We start from the raw sequence: 17,053 nt of genomic DNA, 5'->3' as shown, positions 1-17,053 counted from the left end.
GATATTATGAATGAGTCAAGGTCAAAGGTGACCTGAAAAATAAAAAATAGCCTGACCAGGCGGTGGCGCAGTGGATAGAGCATCGGACTGGGATGCAGAGGACCCAGGTTCAAGACCCCGAGGTCGCCAGCTTGAGCTCGGGCTCATCTGGTTTGAGCAAAAGCTCACCAGCTTGAACCTAAGGTCACTGGCTCAAGCACTGCTCACTCAGTCTGCTGAAGGCCCGGGGTCAAGGCACATATGAGAAAGCAATCAATGAACAACTAAGGTGTTGCAACGCGCAATGAAAAACTAATGATTGATGCTTCTCATCTCTCTCCGTTCCTGTCTGTCTGTCCCTGTCTATCCCTCTCTCTGACTCTCTCTCTGTCTCTGTAATAAATAATAAATAAATAAAAAATAAAAATGAATCATTGTTCAGAGAGGAATTAATTCTTCCTTTTTTGTTGTTGTTGTTTCCAAAACAACCCTTTCTCCCACATAAGTTCACTCACACCAGAAGCTTGCTCTACGTGTGTGCGTGGTGAGGACACAACACTCAGCAAGACAAACAAGGGCCCGACCTCCTGGAACTGAGATTTTGACAAACACAGGGAGTCTGACCTGTGGTGGCCCGGTGGATGAAGCATGGACCCGCGACGCTGAGGTCGCCTGTTGGAAACCCTGGACTTGCCTGGTCAGGGCACATGCGAGATGCAACTGGGAGTTGATGCTTCCTGCTCCTCCCCTCCACCTTTTTTTTCCTCTCTCTCTCTAAAATCAATAAATTTTAAAATCTTTAAACACACACACAAAATACAGATGGGGTGGGCAGTTTTAGGAAAATATAAATGATCAAAAATAAATCCTAGAAGAAACAGAAAACAACAGAATGAGGAAGGGTCCTGTTGTCCTTCCCACCCTGACGGGCCGGAGAGGCTAAGTACCTTGCAATCTCCAGCCTTCAACAAATTGTCATCAAGCACCCATCCAGTGTCAGGCACTGCGCGGAGACGTCCACACGTGGGCAGGCTCGAGCTTCTTCAGCTGTTTCTGTGGCTCCACCCACACAATAAACGGGAGAAGCAGAGTTCTTGCCGGGTCCATCCTGTGTGGCAAAGGCTGGTTGGCACATGGGGAATAGAGTCGTCCTGTCCCCCGCCGCAAGGAGTCTCCTGCAGGTGGCTGCTTGGGATGGATGGCTCGTTTCCTCCTCCAAACCATCTGGTGAAACATCTTTCCGGATACCAAATTAATTCTACCACACAACACATCCTCTTCCTCCATTTCCTGTCCGTGAGGGTCTGGAGAGAGGCTGTGGGAATGCGGCAGGGCTGCACTGGGGTTTCTGTGAGGTGACCAACCTTTTTACAATGAAAAGGAGGACAAAAATAAATTGAAGAAGACGATATCATAAATAAAAGAAACATTGTATTCATTGCAACAGGAATACACTATAATATGATAAATGCATAATAAAAACATTTGTAATATTTTATATTGGCATTATGCTTACATGCCTATTAATTTTTAATAATAATTGTAAGAAAAAAGTACTCATTTAGATACAAATACGTCCCATCACACACAATGGATCGATTCTGCATCAATTGAAGACGGACATTGACAGATGAGTCTTCCGATATCAAAAAGGACATGTAAGAGGACACTTTTCGAGGGAGAACGGAACTTACAAAAGAAGGACTGTCCTCCCTAAAGGAGGATGATTGGTCACCTTAGTTTCTGTGAAGGGGAGCATCTCAGGGCCTGGCACAGGGGCTCACCTGCCTCTGCTCCAACCCGGACTGAAAACACTCCTTCCAGTAGATGCCAAGATCGCCCTGATTGTTAGACCCACAGGGAACAGGATGTGGGAGGTTGGAGCACATGCGGGAGTCTGCCTCACTATCTCCCCTCCTCTCAGTTCAGAGAGAGAGAGAGAGAGAGAGAGATGGATGTGGGCTGAAAATAGGATTAATGGGAAATCTGTAAACATAGTATTTGGTCGCTCTTCCCCACCCCCATTGTCTATAGCGATGTGCAGCCATGTATCTGTTAAAAAAACAACACTGAAATATGTTTTAAAATATTAAACTCCATACTGGTTGTTTTTACAGTTTAATCTTAAATCCGAAACCTTTTGTGGAGGGGCAGAGGCAGGAAGGACTGGGAACTGCTGTTTGGTAGGAGGAATCTAGACTTGTATTTCTCAAACACAAGAATGAAGTCATCATCACTCCCCTCAGTTGGAGTTGGAATAGACAAACGGTTTCAAAATTTCACCCTGGGATTCTCATCAGCAGAGCAGCGGTGAACATTGGTGGACAGAACTGTACAGTTGGAGGTTTTTTTGTTTGTTTAGGGTTGTTTTTTTTTTCATTTTAGAGAGAAGAGAGAGAGAGAGAGAGAGGAGAGACAGAGACAGAGAGAAGGGGGGAGGAACTAGAAGCATCAACTCCCATATGTGCCTTGACCAGGCGAGCCCAGGGTTTCGAACCGGCGACCTCAGCATTTCCAGGTCAACGCTTTATCCACTGCGCCACCACAGGTCAGGCTGTTTAGGGGTTTTTTTTGTGAGACAAAGAGAGGGACAAACAGACAGGAAGGGAGATGAGGAGCATCAATTCTTCGTTGTGGCACCTTGGTTGTTCATTGATTGCTTTCTCATATATGCCTTGACCGGGGAGCTACAGCAGCATGAGTGACCCCTTTCTCAAGCCAGCGACCTTGGGCTCAAGCTAGTGAGCTGTGCTCAAACCAGATGAGCCCACACTCAAGCTGGCGACCTTGGGGTTTTGACCTTGGATCCTCTGTGTCCCAATCCGATGCTCTATCCACTGCGCCACTGCCAGGCTGGAGTTTCTTCTATTAGTGGGTAATAGGAACATCAGACAATAAAGAAAGAATATTTCATCAAACTTCTCCAGTACTTAAATAAACAAACAAACAAAAAGTGAAGACCTCCTGCAGTAATGTGATGTGCATATCTGAATTTCTTGAATATACAAGTCAACTTGTGCCAATTTCTGTGACAGAAGAAAAATAAATGGTATAATAATTAAAAAAAAAATCCTCCCCCTTCAATAGACCAGTGTCTGATTCTCTATAGACGAGCAGTCTAATCGCTCTTTCCCCGATCTATGTGGTGACACGGCTAACTCTATGCGTCTCTGCAAGGCTGTTGGATTTGGTGGAAGTTTAAATTCACTGAGTTTTGTGGACAGGTAAGCATTCCAAGAATATGGACAGACATCCCTCTTCTGGGTCTTTCTAGAGATAAGCTAGGTGGCGCTGAGGGAGGAAATGAGAGTCTCATCTGGGTGCCGCACAGTAGACTACCTGGAAGGAAGAGCTGGATCCAAAGTCAGAGTTAATGGTGATTTGGTCCATGACCCGTGAAAGAAAAGAAAATCTCCCCTAGGTCGCACAACTCTAGGTGGATAAATTATCTTTATTGCTAACAAATTGTGTCAATGTCTCCCCCCTCCCTTTGTTATCCATCCAACCAAAGCGGCTCCTTAGGCCCCAAGTAGTAAAAAATAAACTATCACTAAACACCTGGTGACTCAGGTTGAAAATTCGAGTCATTCCTGAGTCCTGTCCTTCAACCCCGTTATCGGCTAGCTGTTCCCTCTGCCTAAAAAAAGCATTCAAACTGTCCAACTTTTCTGCATCTTCACTACTCCCATCCCAGCCAGAGCAAAACATTTCTCTCCTGGACTACCTGGCTTATTCATCCATATCCTTGCTTTCACGACCCCTGCCTCCCTTCCCCCCGCCGTAAGATCTTCTCTCTCCTGCCAAATCCCTCCAGTGCCTCGCCTCGCACTTGGAATAAACTGATACGTCGCTGCGCAGCCCCAGGACAGGCCGACGTCTTCCGTGCCCCCAGGGCTGGGCGCACTTCTCCCTCTGTCTGGGATCTTCCTAGGTCCGGGCTTCAGAACCGCTGTGATCCGTGTAAACCCTCCGTGACCCCTACCCACCCCCACCCCCACCCCCACCTCACCATTTAACCGAGTCCAACTTAATGCATAGATCAACATCTGAAATTATCTTTATAGACAAGTTTTCAACGGGCTTTTATTGATTGATTTTAAAGAGAGAGAAACATGGATTTGTTGTTCCCGCTTACTTATTCATTCATTCATTCGTTGATGGATATGCCCTGTCCGGGGATGGATGTGGGGAAGATGCGCTAACCACTGAGCAACCACGCCAGGGCGGTTTGAGAGTCTCCGCCTCTTCCCCAGCACAGCCCCGGCCTCCCACGAGCTGGCACCCGGTCTTACACGCGCACGGCCGGTGTGCGTGGACGGTCCCGCGCGGCCTGGCGCAGACCCAAGCTGGCGACGCCGCAGGACGGACGCGCGCAGTGCAGGCCCTCCAGCTGGACGCCCGGCGCCCCCACTGCTCCCCACGTGAGACATCTGGTGACCACGGGGTCATTAGCACGAGGACAGTGTCACTATTCACGGGCCAGGCAGCGTGGCCGGCCTGAAGAGACCCGGAGCGGAGCACGCCTGCGCCGCGGCCCGAGGGGAGCGGGTCCCGAGCAGCCGGTGCGGCTCGGCGGCGCCAGGACGGCGGCGCAGAACGGAGGACTCGACGCATGCACGCCGGCGTCGCCACCCCCGCCTCCGCGGCGGCTTCACTTCCGGGTGAGGGGGCGGGGACACGCCGAGCACTTCCGGGGCGGGCGGCGGATCCGGCTGTGCGGGCCGCGCCGCGGCTGCTGGTCCCGGGCGCGCGCGGAGGGCGCGAGCGGCGCGGGCCGAGGGGGCGGCTGCGGGCGGCGGCGCGGACACTCCGGGCCCCGGCGGCGGCCCATGGGGCGCGAGGCGTGAGGCCGCGGCCTGCCCGGGGCTCGGGGGGTGGTGGGGGGGGCGCGGGGCGGGGAGATGGATAAACTGACCATCATCTCAGGATGTCTCTTCCTCGCCGCCGACATCTTCGCCATCGCCAGCATCGCCAACCCCGACTGGATCAACACCGGGGAGTCCGCGGGTGAGCGGCGGCCGGGCCGGGCCGGGCCGGGGGCGGCGGGCCGGGCGGGGAGCGGGGGCGTCGGGGAAGGAAGAAGGAAGGAAGGGAGGGGAGGAAGAAGGAAAGGAGAAGAGGAAGAAGGGAGGGGAAGAAGGAAGGAAGGGAGGGAGGGGAGGCCCCCTGCGGCGAAGGGAGCTCGGAGGACCGGGAGGCGGCCTGCCCGTGCCCCCCGCCCGGCCCCGACCCCCACCCCGGACCCCCGGCCCGCTCGGCGGCCTTGGACCCCGACGCCTGTGGCTGCCGATTTTCCCTTTGAAGTGTCCGCGGTTCCACTCGGGCTTTATTGTGGGCCGGGGAGCTGTCAGCCCGCTGGTCACCCGCCTCCTTGTATGGGGCATCCTTCATCCCAGCGCATCTCAGAGGCTTCCGAGAGCTCAGCGGTGGGTGCAGAATGAAAGAACAGCGGAGACGCGTGCGGGCAGCCCGGCCCCGGCGGAGGCCGCGGGGGGCAGTGGGGAGCCGGCCCGGCCGGGCCCGGCCCGGGGGGCGGCTTCCAGGAGGAAGGGCGTCGCCAGGGAAGGGAATGCCCGCTCCTTTTCCAGCTGCTGGCTCGTTCAGGGCAGGTGAAGGGAATATCCGCGGTTGGGCTTGCCCATCTCTCCCTCTGTGGATACTTTGTTACAAAGATGTATCAGGATGCTGTCAAACTGTTTCTTAAGGATCGCGGATGGTTCCGGATTTGTGCTACAGTGTATTTCACGCTTTTAAAAGGCTGTATGTGTCACTGGGACATTTGTTTGTTGCTTCCTCCTGCCTCCCCTCTCTCCCTCGTCTAGACCAAGTCAGAAAATCACGCCGTCGGATTCACTGCTTATTAGAATAACACTAACAAATTCTGCCCTGCCTCTTCCCCACCCCGTTTTAACAGAGCTCTTCGTGGTACAGTATGGTCATGCAAGGTGGTAAGAGGCGGTTGGCTAATGCTGTGGTCGCAATCCTATTGTGATAGAAATGTATGGAATCAACACGTTGTACAGCTTAAACATGTACAGTGTTATATAGATCAGTTATATCTCAGTTTTTTAAAAAAAAAATCGTAAAGCATACAGAGAATCACAGTGGTTTTAGAATTTGGTGAAACTCTGGTCTTTATTTCTGAAAATGTTGGCATTATCCACGTTAGCGGTTTGTACAGTGATGTGGGTGACATCCAGTTCATGACCTGTTCTTGTTTTTGTCCTAATGATATGTGCAGTCACTTCTTTTGTGCGACTTTCTTTGGGGCTTTATGTACGTAAGAGGACATACATAAAACATTCACTGTTTTAGCAGAAAAGACTGTTTTGCGAAGAAGTTTCAGGTGGAATTCCCATATATAAAACAGACTGAATAATCTATGGGAATGCTCTAGTTGAGAGCAGGAACTGTCACCTGAACAGGAGGAGAAAGAGGAAGTCATGGCATAAGCTTCCTGAGAAAGATGGGAAGGGCCCGGTCAAGGCCCAGGGAAAAGATCTCACTCCTTTGTCCAGTTGAACAAGGCAAGCACAGGATGAGGACAGCTCTTTCCGATAGGTAGGTTAAGTCTTCTGCTGCGTTGCCGTGGAGATGGGAGGGATGGAAGTCCAAGGTTTGAAGTAAGTGGAAAATGTTTGAAATACAGGAATAGTTGCAGAGGGAGCCTGCCGACCGGTGACAGTAGGACTGTCCAGCAGCGTGGAGGTGTCCTGGAAGTCGGTGGTCATGAGCGTGCAGTGTGATGAGCCAGCTGCATGTTGACCATCTGTGGGAGTGCTCAGCTCCCTCGGTGCCCGTGTGTGTGTGTGTGTGTGTGTGTGTGTGTGTGTGTGTGTGAGCCCACAGAAGGCTTCCTCGGGGTTGGGGTTTCCCAGTTCCCTGGAGCAGAGGTGTTTAGGGCATCGGTAGAGTATCATTTTAATGACGGCTCGTGGACCCTCAGCCAGGTAAAGGGTAGCGGTGAGGACAGGAAACCCGTTGGACTGGCCAGTGAACAGCAGTATAGGGTCAGTGGAAGAGGGGACTGGATGGAGTCAGAGACCTGACCGGCAGAGTGGAAGGGCAGGGGATTGTGGACGCAGGTCCGGAGTGGACGGGTATGTGAGGCTGCAGTGGGGTAGAGGAGGAGTGTTTCTTTTTAACGGTTTCCCTTGCCATCTCAGGGTACCTACCCATCAGTTAAATGTGGTGCCTAGAAAGAGGAGTGACCAACAGGAGATGGGAGGAACGGTAGAAAAATTTCAAAATCATAATTATGTGTTTCTTACCTTGACTATGTCAGGTGAGAAGGTCCCAGAATGGAAATGGACGGGACGTGTGCCCGTGCTCACTCGGTGCTCGTGTGCTGCGAGGAGACGCACCAGCGCCGTGCGCGGTGTTGGTGCTTGTGTGCTCTTCCTACCTGAGCAGACAGCGCTGGTCTGAGTTTAAAAAAAATCAATGCAGTTACATCTTCCAAATCAACGGAACACTCAGGAACTTAAGTGAGACCTCGTGAGGGACAGGACTGACTTTGTGCTGAGATCTCTGCACACAAGCGACTTGGTCTGGCAGCAGAAAGTCAGATCGGTTCCCTCTGGTGTGTTACATACAGTTTGAAAATTTACATTCTGATGTTTTCACTGATTTTTTTTTTACTAATATACTTCTATTTCTTTTGTTTTTCTTAAAGATTTTACTTATTGACTTTTAGAGAGAGAGAGAGAGAAAGGGGGGATGGACAAATGGAAGCATCAACTCACAGTAGTTGCTTCTTGTATGAAGCCCAGGGTTTCAAACTAGCGACCCCAGCATTCCAGGTCAGCGCTTTATCCACTGCGCCACCACAGGTCAGGCTCCACGGTGATTTTTAAATGGACAGAATATATTTTGCAAGTAGAATTCCTGGAGCCGAAATGTTGCATAGACTGTAGTTGGAAAACTACGGCAATGAACAACTGAGGCAGTTTCGATATTCAGATCCAGACTTCATCACTTCCCCGCGCTGTGACGTTAGGCAAGTTACTCGGGCTATCTCTACAGTCCTTCTCTGTAAAATAGGGGTTGTAATGGTGCCCATGTCCTTGGATTGTTGTGAGGATTGAGTTAATCCACGCAGACCATTTAAAACGGTGCCAGACCTACCGTAAGTGCTCAGTAAAAGTTAGGTCTTGTGGCATTGCTGTGGTAGTTTATAGTAACAGGTAGCAGAATCTCAGTTTTGAAATGAAATCTCAGCACTTCTTCCTGTGAGAGCTGACATTTTCTTTATTAGGCGTTCTTGGAACTAGGGAAACATCAAGAATAATATGGCCAGATTTAGCACAAATCTCATCAGCTGTCTTCCTGCTTGGCTTTGGGCTTCACTCCCATACGGTTCCTCCTTGCTTATGCTGACAGTGGGCCGTGCTTCTGCAGACAGTTTTTAGTGTGTTTTTATTTTATCATTTCAGATACAGAGCACATGCATTCCTTTTATTTCCGTCTGTGTGTGGTAACATTTCCTCAGCTTATTCTCAGTGTGTAGATTATGCACAAACTTTTGAAGATACAATGAAACAAAAATAAATATGAGGTATATGGTGAGGGGCATTTTACTAAGTACTCATAACAGTTATTATTATTTTTTAATTTAGTGAATGATTTGAGAGAGAGAGAGAGAGGAATGGGGAGAGGAAGAGAGAAACATCGATTTGTTGATCCATTTATATATGCATTCTCGTATGTGCTCTGACTGGCGATCGAACCCACAACCTCGGCTGAGCTACTCAGCCAGGGCATAGCAGTTTCTTTTCTTTTCTTTTTTACACAGAGAGAGTCAGAGAGAGGGATAGATAGGGACAGACAGACAGGAACGGAGAGAGATGAGAAGCATCAATCCTCAGTTTTTTGTTGCAACATCTTAGTTGTTCATTGATTGCTTTCTCATATGTGCCTTGACCGCGGGCCTTCAGCAGACTGAGTAACCCCTTGCTCGAGCCAGCAACCTTGGGTCCAAGCTGGTGAGCTTTGCTCAAAGCAGATGAGCCCGCACTCAAGCTGGCGACCTCGGGATCTTGAACCTGGGTCCTCCGCATCCCAGTCCGACACTCTATCCACTGTGCCACCACCTGGTCAGGTGTTCTTTCATTGTATATTGTGCTTCATATATAGTTTTTGAAGCACTTTTACATCAATGGCTTGATTTGATTCCTTAGGCTCATTATTTTTAACCATCGTAAAATAGTCATTTCCATATTTTCCCCACATATCAATGCTTTGCACATGGGATTTGAGTTTCAGTGTTATGTTACGGAAACTCTCTTCAGAACAGCTCTTCTGTGAAGAATTATGTGTATTCACACCTTTTTCTTACCTGAATGAAGTTAAAATTTAACGTGGCTGAGATTTTTGCCAGATTAGAGAGTCGATAAAGAAGACTTGGGTTTCGGTCTTAAGGAGATGTCCTTTGCTTCGTATAAGTCTATTATTAACCTCATTATTTCTCATCCCTAGAGAGAGAAACGTTTTGTAAAAAAGAAATTTTTAAAAGCTTTATTGAATTAATTTAAGAAGATTGACCATTAAGCAAAGCTGCTGCTGATCACGGTAAATGATCTAGAGATAGATGGCTTTTCTTTGAGGACTCAGCCCTTTGCAGCAAGGATGGCAGTGACCAGCACAGAGCACCTGGGTGGATTTGCGGTGTTCTTTCTGAAGAGTTCTGAGTGCCTCCCCAGAGTCTCCTCTGGTACATGAAGGAGCGTCTCCCTTATCTCGAATCAAAGTTTTTCTCTTTAGAGTTGGTTATTACATGCACGTTGTTGTCTGGTAGTGTGTTTATTCCTGAAAACATTTCATTCTTGTTCTTTTTAAAAGTGCTTGGACTGGGGTTAGGGTATTTAAGGGGTCTCAATAACTGATACCCTCTTCCCTGCTAGTATTCTGAACTAATTGGGGGGGGGGGTAAGATAATTAGGAGCCAAGGTGTTTGGTACTGATAAAAAGAATATTGGGGAATGTGGCTTCTGTCTGTGGGCAAGCAAGCACCTTCCTCTACTGGACCTCAGCAGTGGACAAGCAGTCGGGTCATAGGCAGGACAGGAACCTGCCTTACAAGATTTCCAGCGTAAAAATCAGAGGAGGGCTCCCTGGGGCAGCTTGCTCCCAGGTGCAGGACGTCGGCCACGGAGGCCCGGTTTTCTTTAAACCCTGAACTGCCAGCCACATGAAGTCATTCCTCCTGACCTGGGAAGGGTTAACCCAGCACCCTCCCCATCGCCCCCAAAACATGAGAAGTAGGGGGAAAGCATCTCCTGGTCCAGGAGGTGGCTGGCGTCTGTGACATTTTCCTTTTCCTCGAGTATGGAGACGGGTGGCTTGGAGATGTCAGAGACTTGGGGAGGGGGTCGTTTTCCATTTAAAAAAGTAATTTTATTTACTTACTTATCATTGATTGCTTTGTAGAGAGACAGAGAGGGGAGAGAGAAAGAAGCAATCATTTGTTGTTCCACTTAGTTGTGCATTCTGTAGTTGTTTCCTTTATGTGCCCTGACCGGGGGTGGAACCCACAACCTTGGCATTTCGGGTCGACACCGGAAGCGAATGAGCTGACCAACCAGGGCTGTTTCCCACTTTGTTACCTGCTCCGCGCTCTCAGGATGTCCTCGTGAGCCTCAGACAGGGGACTGTAACGTCTATCGCATAAGGACTGAACGTCTATAGTCAGATCCTGACCTACAAATGGAAGGTCTTTGGTTCAGAACATTAAAATTACAAGCTGCTGAAGCAACCATATTTATTAAATACTAGAAAATTATTATATAATAAGTGCTTTCCCCTGAACTGTGACAATGTCAGTGATCACAAAAGTGCTTTAGTGTGCAAGAGCTCTGTAACATCTGTTGTTAAACAGTCTAACCTATCCAGAACTTTGTTTTGTTATGCATTTTGTCTAATTCTATTTATTGATTTTTATTTTATTTATATTTGTGTGTGTGTGTGTGAGAGAGACAGAGAGGGACAAATAGGGACAGACAGACAGGAAGGGAGAGAGATGAGAAGCATCAGTTCTTTGTTGCGGCACCTTAGTTGTTCATTGATTTCTCATATGTGCCTTGACCAGGGGAGCTACAGCAGGGCGAGTGACCCCTTGCTCAAGCCAGTGACCGTGGGCTCAAGCTGGTGAGCCTTGCTCAAGCCAGATGAGCTGATGCTCAAGCTGGTGACCTCGGGGTCTCGAACCTGGGTTCTCCATGTCCCAATTTGATGCTCTCTCCGCTGTGCCACCACCTAGTCAGGCTATTTATTGATTTTTTTAGAGAGGGGGCAGGGAGAGAGAGAGAGGGACAGAAACATCAACCTGTTCCTGTATGTGCCCTGACCAGGATCCAGTCGGCAGGTAGCCTTTGAGTCTCAGGATGATGCTCTAACCCAGCTGTTCTCAACCTGTGGGTTGCGACCCCGGCGGGGGTCGAACAACCAAAACACAGGGGTCGCCTAAAGCCATTGGAAAATACATAATGCATATATTACAGTTTTGAAGTAGCCACCAAAATTATTTTTTGGTTTGGGGTCACCGCAACATGAGGAACTGTATTGCGGGGTCACGGCATTAGAAAGGTTGAGAACCACTGCTCTAACCAATTGAGCTATCCAGGCAGGGCTTGTTAAACACTTTGGACAGGACTTGTAGAAAGGACAGAATTTGTTTAACTAAGAGGGCAAAATCTTGACATTGTGTTCTTTTTTTTTTTTTTTTTTTCCATTTTTCATTTTTCTGAAGCTGGAAACAGGGAGAGACAGTCAGACAGACTCCCGCATGCGCCCGACCGGGATCCACCCGGCACGCCCACCAGGGGCGACGCTCTGCCCACCAGGGGGCGATGCTCTGCCCATCCTGGGTGTCGCCATGTTGCGACCAGAGCCACTCTAGCGCCTGGGGCAGAGGCCACAGAGCCATCCCCAGCGCCCGGGCCATCTTTGCTCCAATGGAGCCTCGGCTGCGGGAGGGGAAGAGAGAGACAGAGAGGAAAGCGCGGCGGAAGGGTGGAGAAGCAAATGGGCGCTTCTCCTGTGTGCCCTGGCCGGGAATCGAACCCGGGTCCTCCGCACGCTAGGCCGATGCTCTACCGCTGAGCCAACCGGCCAGGGCGTGTTCTTTTTTAATATGAAAACCATTAACATTATTTCCTCAATGGACTTTTGAATCTTTATTTTAGTAAATTTTCTTTTTTTTTTTTTTAACGGAGAGAGAGAGAGAGGGATAGATAGGGACAGACAGACAGGAACGGAGAGAGATGAGAAGCATCAATCATCAGTTTTTCGTTGCAACACCTTAGTTGTTCATTGATTGCTTTCTCATCTGTGCCTTGACCTTCAGCAGACTGAGTAACCCCTTGCTCGAGCCAGCAACCTTGGGTCCAAGCTGGTGAGCTTTGCTCAAAGCAGATGAGCCCACGCTCAAGCTGGCAACCTTGGGGTCTCTAACCTGGGTCCTTCTGCATCCCAGTCCGATGCTCTATCCACTGCGCCACCGCCTGGTCAGGCGTAAATTTTCTTTTTTAAAAACAGCTTTATTGAGATATAACTCACATAACTATAAAAGCCATAAAAGTGTGCAGTTCATTGGCTTCCAGTATGTTCTTAGAGTTATGCCACCATCACCGCACTCGCACTCATTTTCAAAACATTTCCGAAAGAAACCCTGTGTCCTATAGCCATCCCTCCAGCCTCCTAGTCAGTGACCAGTGCACTTTTTGTCTTCATGAATCTGCCTATTCTGGACATTACTTCTTTTTTTTTCTTTAATTAAGTGGGGCAGGGAGGCAGAGAGACAGACTCCTACATGCGCCCCGACTGGGATTCATCTGGCAAGCCCCCTACAACGCGGTGCTCTGCCCATCTGGGGCTGCTGCTCTGTTGCTTGGCAACCAAGCTATTTCAGCACTTGAGGCGAGGCCATGGAGCCATCCTCAGCACCCAGGGCCTACTTGCTTAGATTATTTCAGCCATGGCTACGGGAGGAGAAGAGAGAGAGAAAGGGAAGGGCTGGAGAAGCAGATGGTCGTTTCTCCTGTGTGTCCTGACGGGGAATCGAGCCCAGGACTTCCTGCACACCAGGCTGACACTCTACCCCTGAGCCAACCAGCCAGGGCCTGGACGTTTCATATACATGAAATTATACAATACGATTCCTTTGTGACTGGCTTCATTCCCTTAGCATAATGTTTTTAGAGTTCATCTCTATTGTAGCAAGTATCAGTACTTCAATTTTTTTTTTTTTTCCCTGAAGCTGGAAACAGGGAGAGACAGTCAGACAGACTCCCGCATGTGCCCGACCGGGATCCACCCGGCACGCCCACCAGGGGCGACGCTTTGCCCACCAGAGGACGAAGCTCTGCCCCTTCGGGGCGTCGCTCTGCCGCGACCAGAGCCACTCTAGCGCCTGGGGCAGAGGCCAAGGAGCCATCCCCACCACCCGGGCCATCTTTGCTCCAGTGGAGCCTCGGCTGCGGGAGGGGAAGAGAGAGACAGAGAGGAAGGAGGGTGGGGGGTGGAGAAGCAAATGGGCGCTTCTCCTTTGTGCCCTGGCCGGGAATTGAACCCGGGTCCCCTGCACACCAGGCCGACGCTCTACTGCTGAGCCAACCAGCCAGGGCCAGTACTTCGTTTTTTATTGCCAAATAATGTGGTAGGTACGGTACAACACCTTTTATTTATTCATTCATTATTGGACATTTGAGCAAAGAATTTCTTTCACTTTGAAGAATAACACTACTACCATAATAGTCAAGTGGTACAAAGATTTATTTTTCTATTTTTTTAAATGACATTAACAAGTACAGTATTATTTATTTCAGCATGTCAAGTAATAAGAACTTTGACCAAAATTTCAAACATCAGTCTTGTTACAGTGGTCATAGAACATACTTAAAGCATGAAGTCAGTTACAAGTTTCTCACTGTAGACCAGATTTCCCAATGCAAATTAGATTTCCTGAGCATTTTTTCCTTTGAAATCTCAGTTCCAGAAGTCATTTCTTTTTATCATTATCAACAGAGATGTAGCCACTTCAGGATGAAGGGAGTAAGCTAGTAGGCCTTAAAGCAGGGGTCCCCAAACTACGGCCCGCGCGGGCCACATGCGGCCCCCTGAGGCCATTTATCCGGCCCCCGCCGCACTTCTGGAAGGGGCACCTCTTTCATTAGTGGTCAGTGACAGGAGCATAGTTCCCATTGAAATACTGGTCAGCTTGTTGATTTAAATTTACTTGTTCTTTATTTTAAATATTGTATTTGTTCCCATTTTGTTTTCTTACTTTAAAATAAGATATGTGCAGTGTGCATAAGGATTTGTTCATAGTTTTTTTTATAGTCTGGCCCTCCAATGGTCTGAGGGACAGTGAACTGGCCCCCTGTGTAAAAAGTTTGGGGACCCCTGCCTTAAAGTTTTGGAGAAGAGGAGTTTGGGACCAAGAATATGGACAGAAGCCGTAAATAAGTGGAAGTCACTCGAAGGAAAGGCAGGAAGAGAGATTATGGAGCAGTGACTATTGTTGCACTCATTAGACTGACAGGGCTTGTTGATTTGTCACTTGGCCACCAGAGCCCCTTTCAGAGCTGCCCTAGCCACACACTGTGGTATGTCAGCCCCCCGCTGTTAAGCTTAGTGTGACCTAAAGCAATGTTGTGTAACCCTTTCCGGCAAATGCTGGATTTGCAGTAAAACAGTCCTGTGGGATTTAGAGTCAGACGAAACGACACTTGATTTCTGAGATTCCCTTTTTATGAGCTTTATGATTTGGGGCATGTCATTTGATGTCTCAGCTGTAAAATGGGGATGATATATTTATCTCAGAGGGTGGTTGTGAGGAAATAAAAATGACACATAAGAAATGAGCACACACCTGGCCAGGCAGTGGCGCAGTGGGTAGAGCGTCGGCCTGGGACGCTGACAGCCTAGGTTCGGAACCCCAAGATCACTGGCTTGAGTGAGGACTCATCTGGCTTGAGCATGGGCTCACCAGCTTGAGCTCAGGGTCTCTGGCGTGAGTGTGGGGTCATAGACATGACCCCATGGTTGCTGGCTTGAGCCAGGGATCATTGGCTTGGCTGGAGCCCCCGCCCTGGTCAAGGCACATGTGAGGAGCAATCAGTGAACAACTAAGGAGCCGCAACTATGAGTTGATGCTTCTCATCTCTCTCCTTTCTGTCTGTTTTCTCTTTCTGTCTCTCCCCAGCATCTTCTCCCACTCTCCCTCTCTTCCTCTCTCTCATTCTCTGTCAAATCAATGGAAATTTTTTTTTAAATAATAAAAAGAGATATTTTTAAGTGGAAGGAGGGAAGATAGACTCCTCCTGCGTGCACCCCAACAGGATCCAAGAGGGAAGAGAGAAGAGGGAGGGGGAGGGCAAGAGAAGCAGATGGTCACTTCTCCTGTGTGCCCTGACTGGGGATCTCACCTGGGATGTCCACACGCCAGGCTGACGCTCTATCCACTGAGCAAACCAGCCAGGGCCAATAGAGAATAAGGCAACATGGTATGTCTGTATTTGAATACTGAAACTCACCTGGGTCCACTCTGGGAAGAGAGGCTGAAAAGTGCGTGTGGTGGTGAGTGTGTTGTGGTGGTGACGTGGACTTAATGGGACACAGGTAAGCCCCAAGCCCGGGGGTGGGTCGGGTTGATGTGTCTGGGACACTTCAGAGGTTCTCTAGGGGAAAGGCGGCCTACTGGGCAGGACACCCAGGCTTTGCGGCAAAACCAACACTAGTCAAATCCCGTCCCACAATGTACTAGCCGTGTAATTGATCTTAGGTTAGCTGTAGCGCAGGGTGTTTTTACTAGTAAAAGTTACATCGTCAGACTTGTGGAATCCCTCTTTCGGTACTCTAGTTATGCAGGTTTTTAGATCCTAACTTTCTGTTCTCCTGTAGGTTAAAGAGTAATAATCTCAGTGAATTGTGAAAATAATTTCATTTAGAAATTACTTTTAAAGGAATATAATTAAGAGCAAATAGTCTACAAAGCTTTACAGTTAGAGTATCAAGAGTCAATTAGTCTCATCTCAGACTGAAAGTGAGTTTGAAGTAGGTAAGATGGCTGTTTCTTCGTAAAAACCTGGAAACAGTACAACTAAGTTTGGTTTTGTTTATGGAATAAAATTTCTACTTGTCATTAACTTCTGCAGTTGTGAGTATTTTTTTTCCCCAGATCCATTTCTGAGCTTATGTAAGCAGTGGGCCATATTACATAATTATACAGGGGAGGTTTAGACACAGAATGAAATATTACTGTTTATGAAATTGTTGTCGTTGGGTCATAAATAAGAGCTTAGTCATGAACGTGAATGAATAATGATTTAGTGACCTTGTTTTATATCCTCTGGACACCGCAGGGGGACAGCAATGACAGGATAGAGGTCCACATTCCGTATCTGCAGCTTTCACGTTTGTGATGACTTACGTCAACATGACACCTCTGTCTGGTTGTCACAATGTTTTCTTTTCAAGCTCTGGAGCTCTCTATCCGTCCCCCTGCCCCAGTATGTCCTAGAAGTCTCTGCACAACTAGCAACAAACAGTTAACTGCTAGAAGGTATAACACTTAACAAAAGCTGATACTCAAGGTAACGGGGTGTGGTGTAGTGTCCAGGTTGTCTCATTCACAGGCTGATGACTAAGAGACTGAGAAAAGCTCTTGTTGAATTGCTAGAGTGGGCAGATACGAGCCATGAGGGACCTCAGCATTTCTGAATGTCAGTGTACGTGAAACTGAGTATCTGGATAGAAATCCCTTTTCAGTAATATACCTCTGTACACCTGACTGTGTCTCTTTAGCTATAGATTTTAGGGAGGAGAATCCTTTCCAAATGCGCCGTCCCAGACAAGCGGGTGGGATGGGAGGTTCCTGTGGGATTTACTGCTTTAGAGTTGACAACATAAAGAAGCATGGATTTGGGTGTTGCTATTAATGATACTTAAATGTATTTGTGAGTATATATCAAACTTCTACAGTTTGCGTGCATAAAGTTTCTGTGTTTGACTCTAGTTCAATTTTGAAGGAAAAAGACATTTCTTTGAATCACTGCTCTATTTTTTTTTCCTTCTT

At 48.4% G+C, this 17,053-nt stretch overlaps 1 protein-coding gene across 1 annotated transcript in view; it reads left to right on the top strand.

Moving 5' to 3' along the window:
* The first annotated feature begins 4,872 nt into the window (after positions 1-4,872).
* LOC136334964 (uncharacterized protein C16orf52 homolog B) overlaps positions 4,873-17,053 on the top strand; it is a 37,256-nt gene continuing 25,075 nt past the window's right edge. The window contains exon 1 of the mRNA XM_066275901.1: positions 4,873-4,986. Within this exon, the coding sequence (XP_066131998.1) occupies positions 4,881-4,986 (106 nt within the window). The 5' untranslated portion in view covers positions 4,873-4,880. The remainder of the gene's footprint in view (positions 4,987-17,053) is intronic.

The sequence above is a fragment of the Saccopteryx bilineata genome, chromosome 4 (assembly GCF_036850765.1).
Source record: "Saccopteryx bilineata isolate mSacBil1 chromosome 4, mSacBil1_pri_phased_curated, whole genome shotgun sequence".
NCBI lineage: Eukaryota > Metazoa > Chordata > Mammalia > Chiroptera > Emballonuridae > Saccopteryx > Saccopteryx bilineata.
This window is presented reverse-complemented; position numbering and strand designations above follow the sequence as displayed.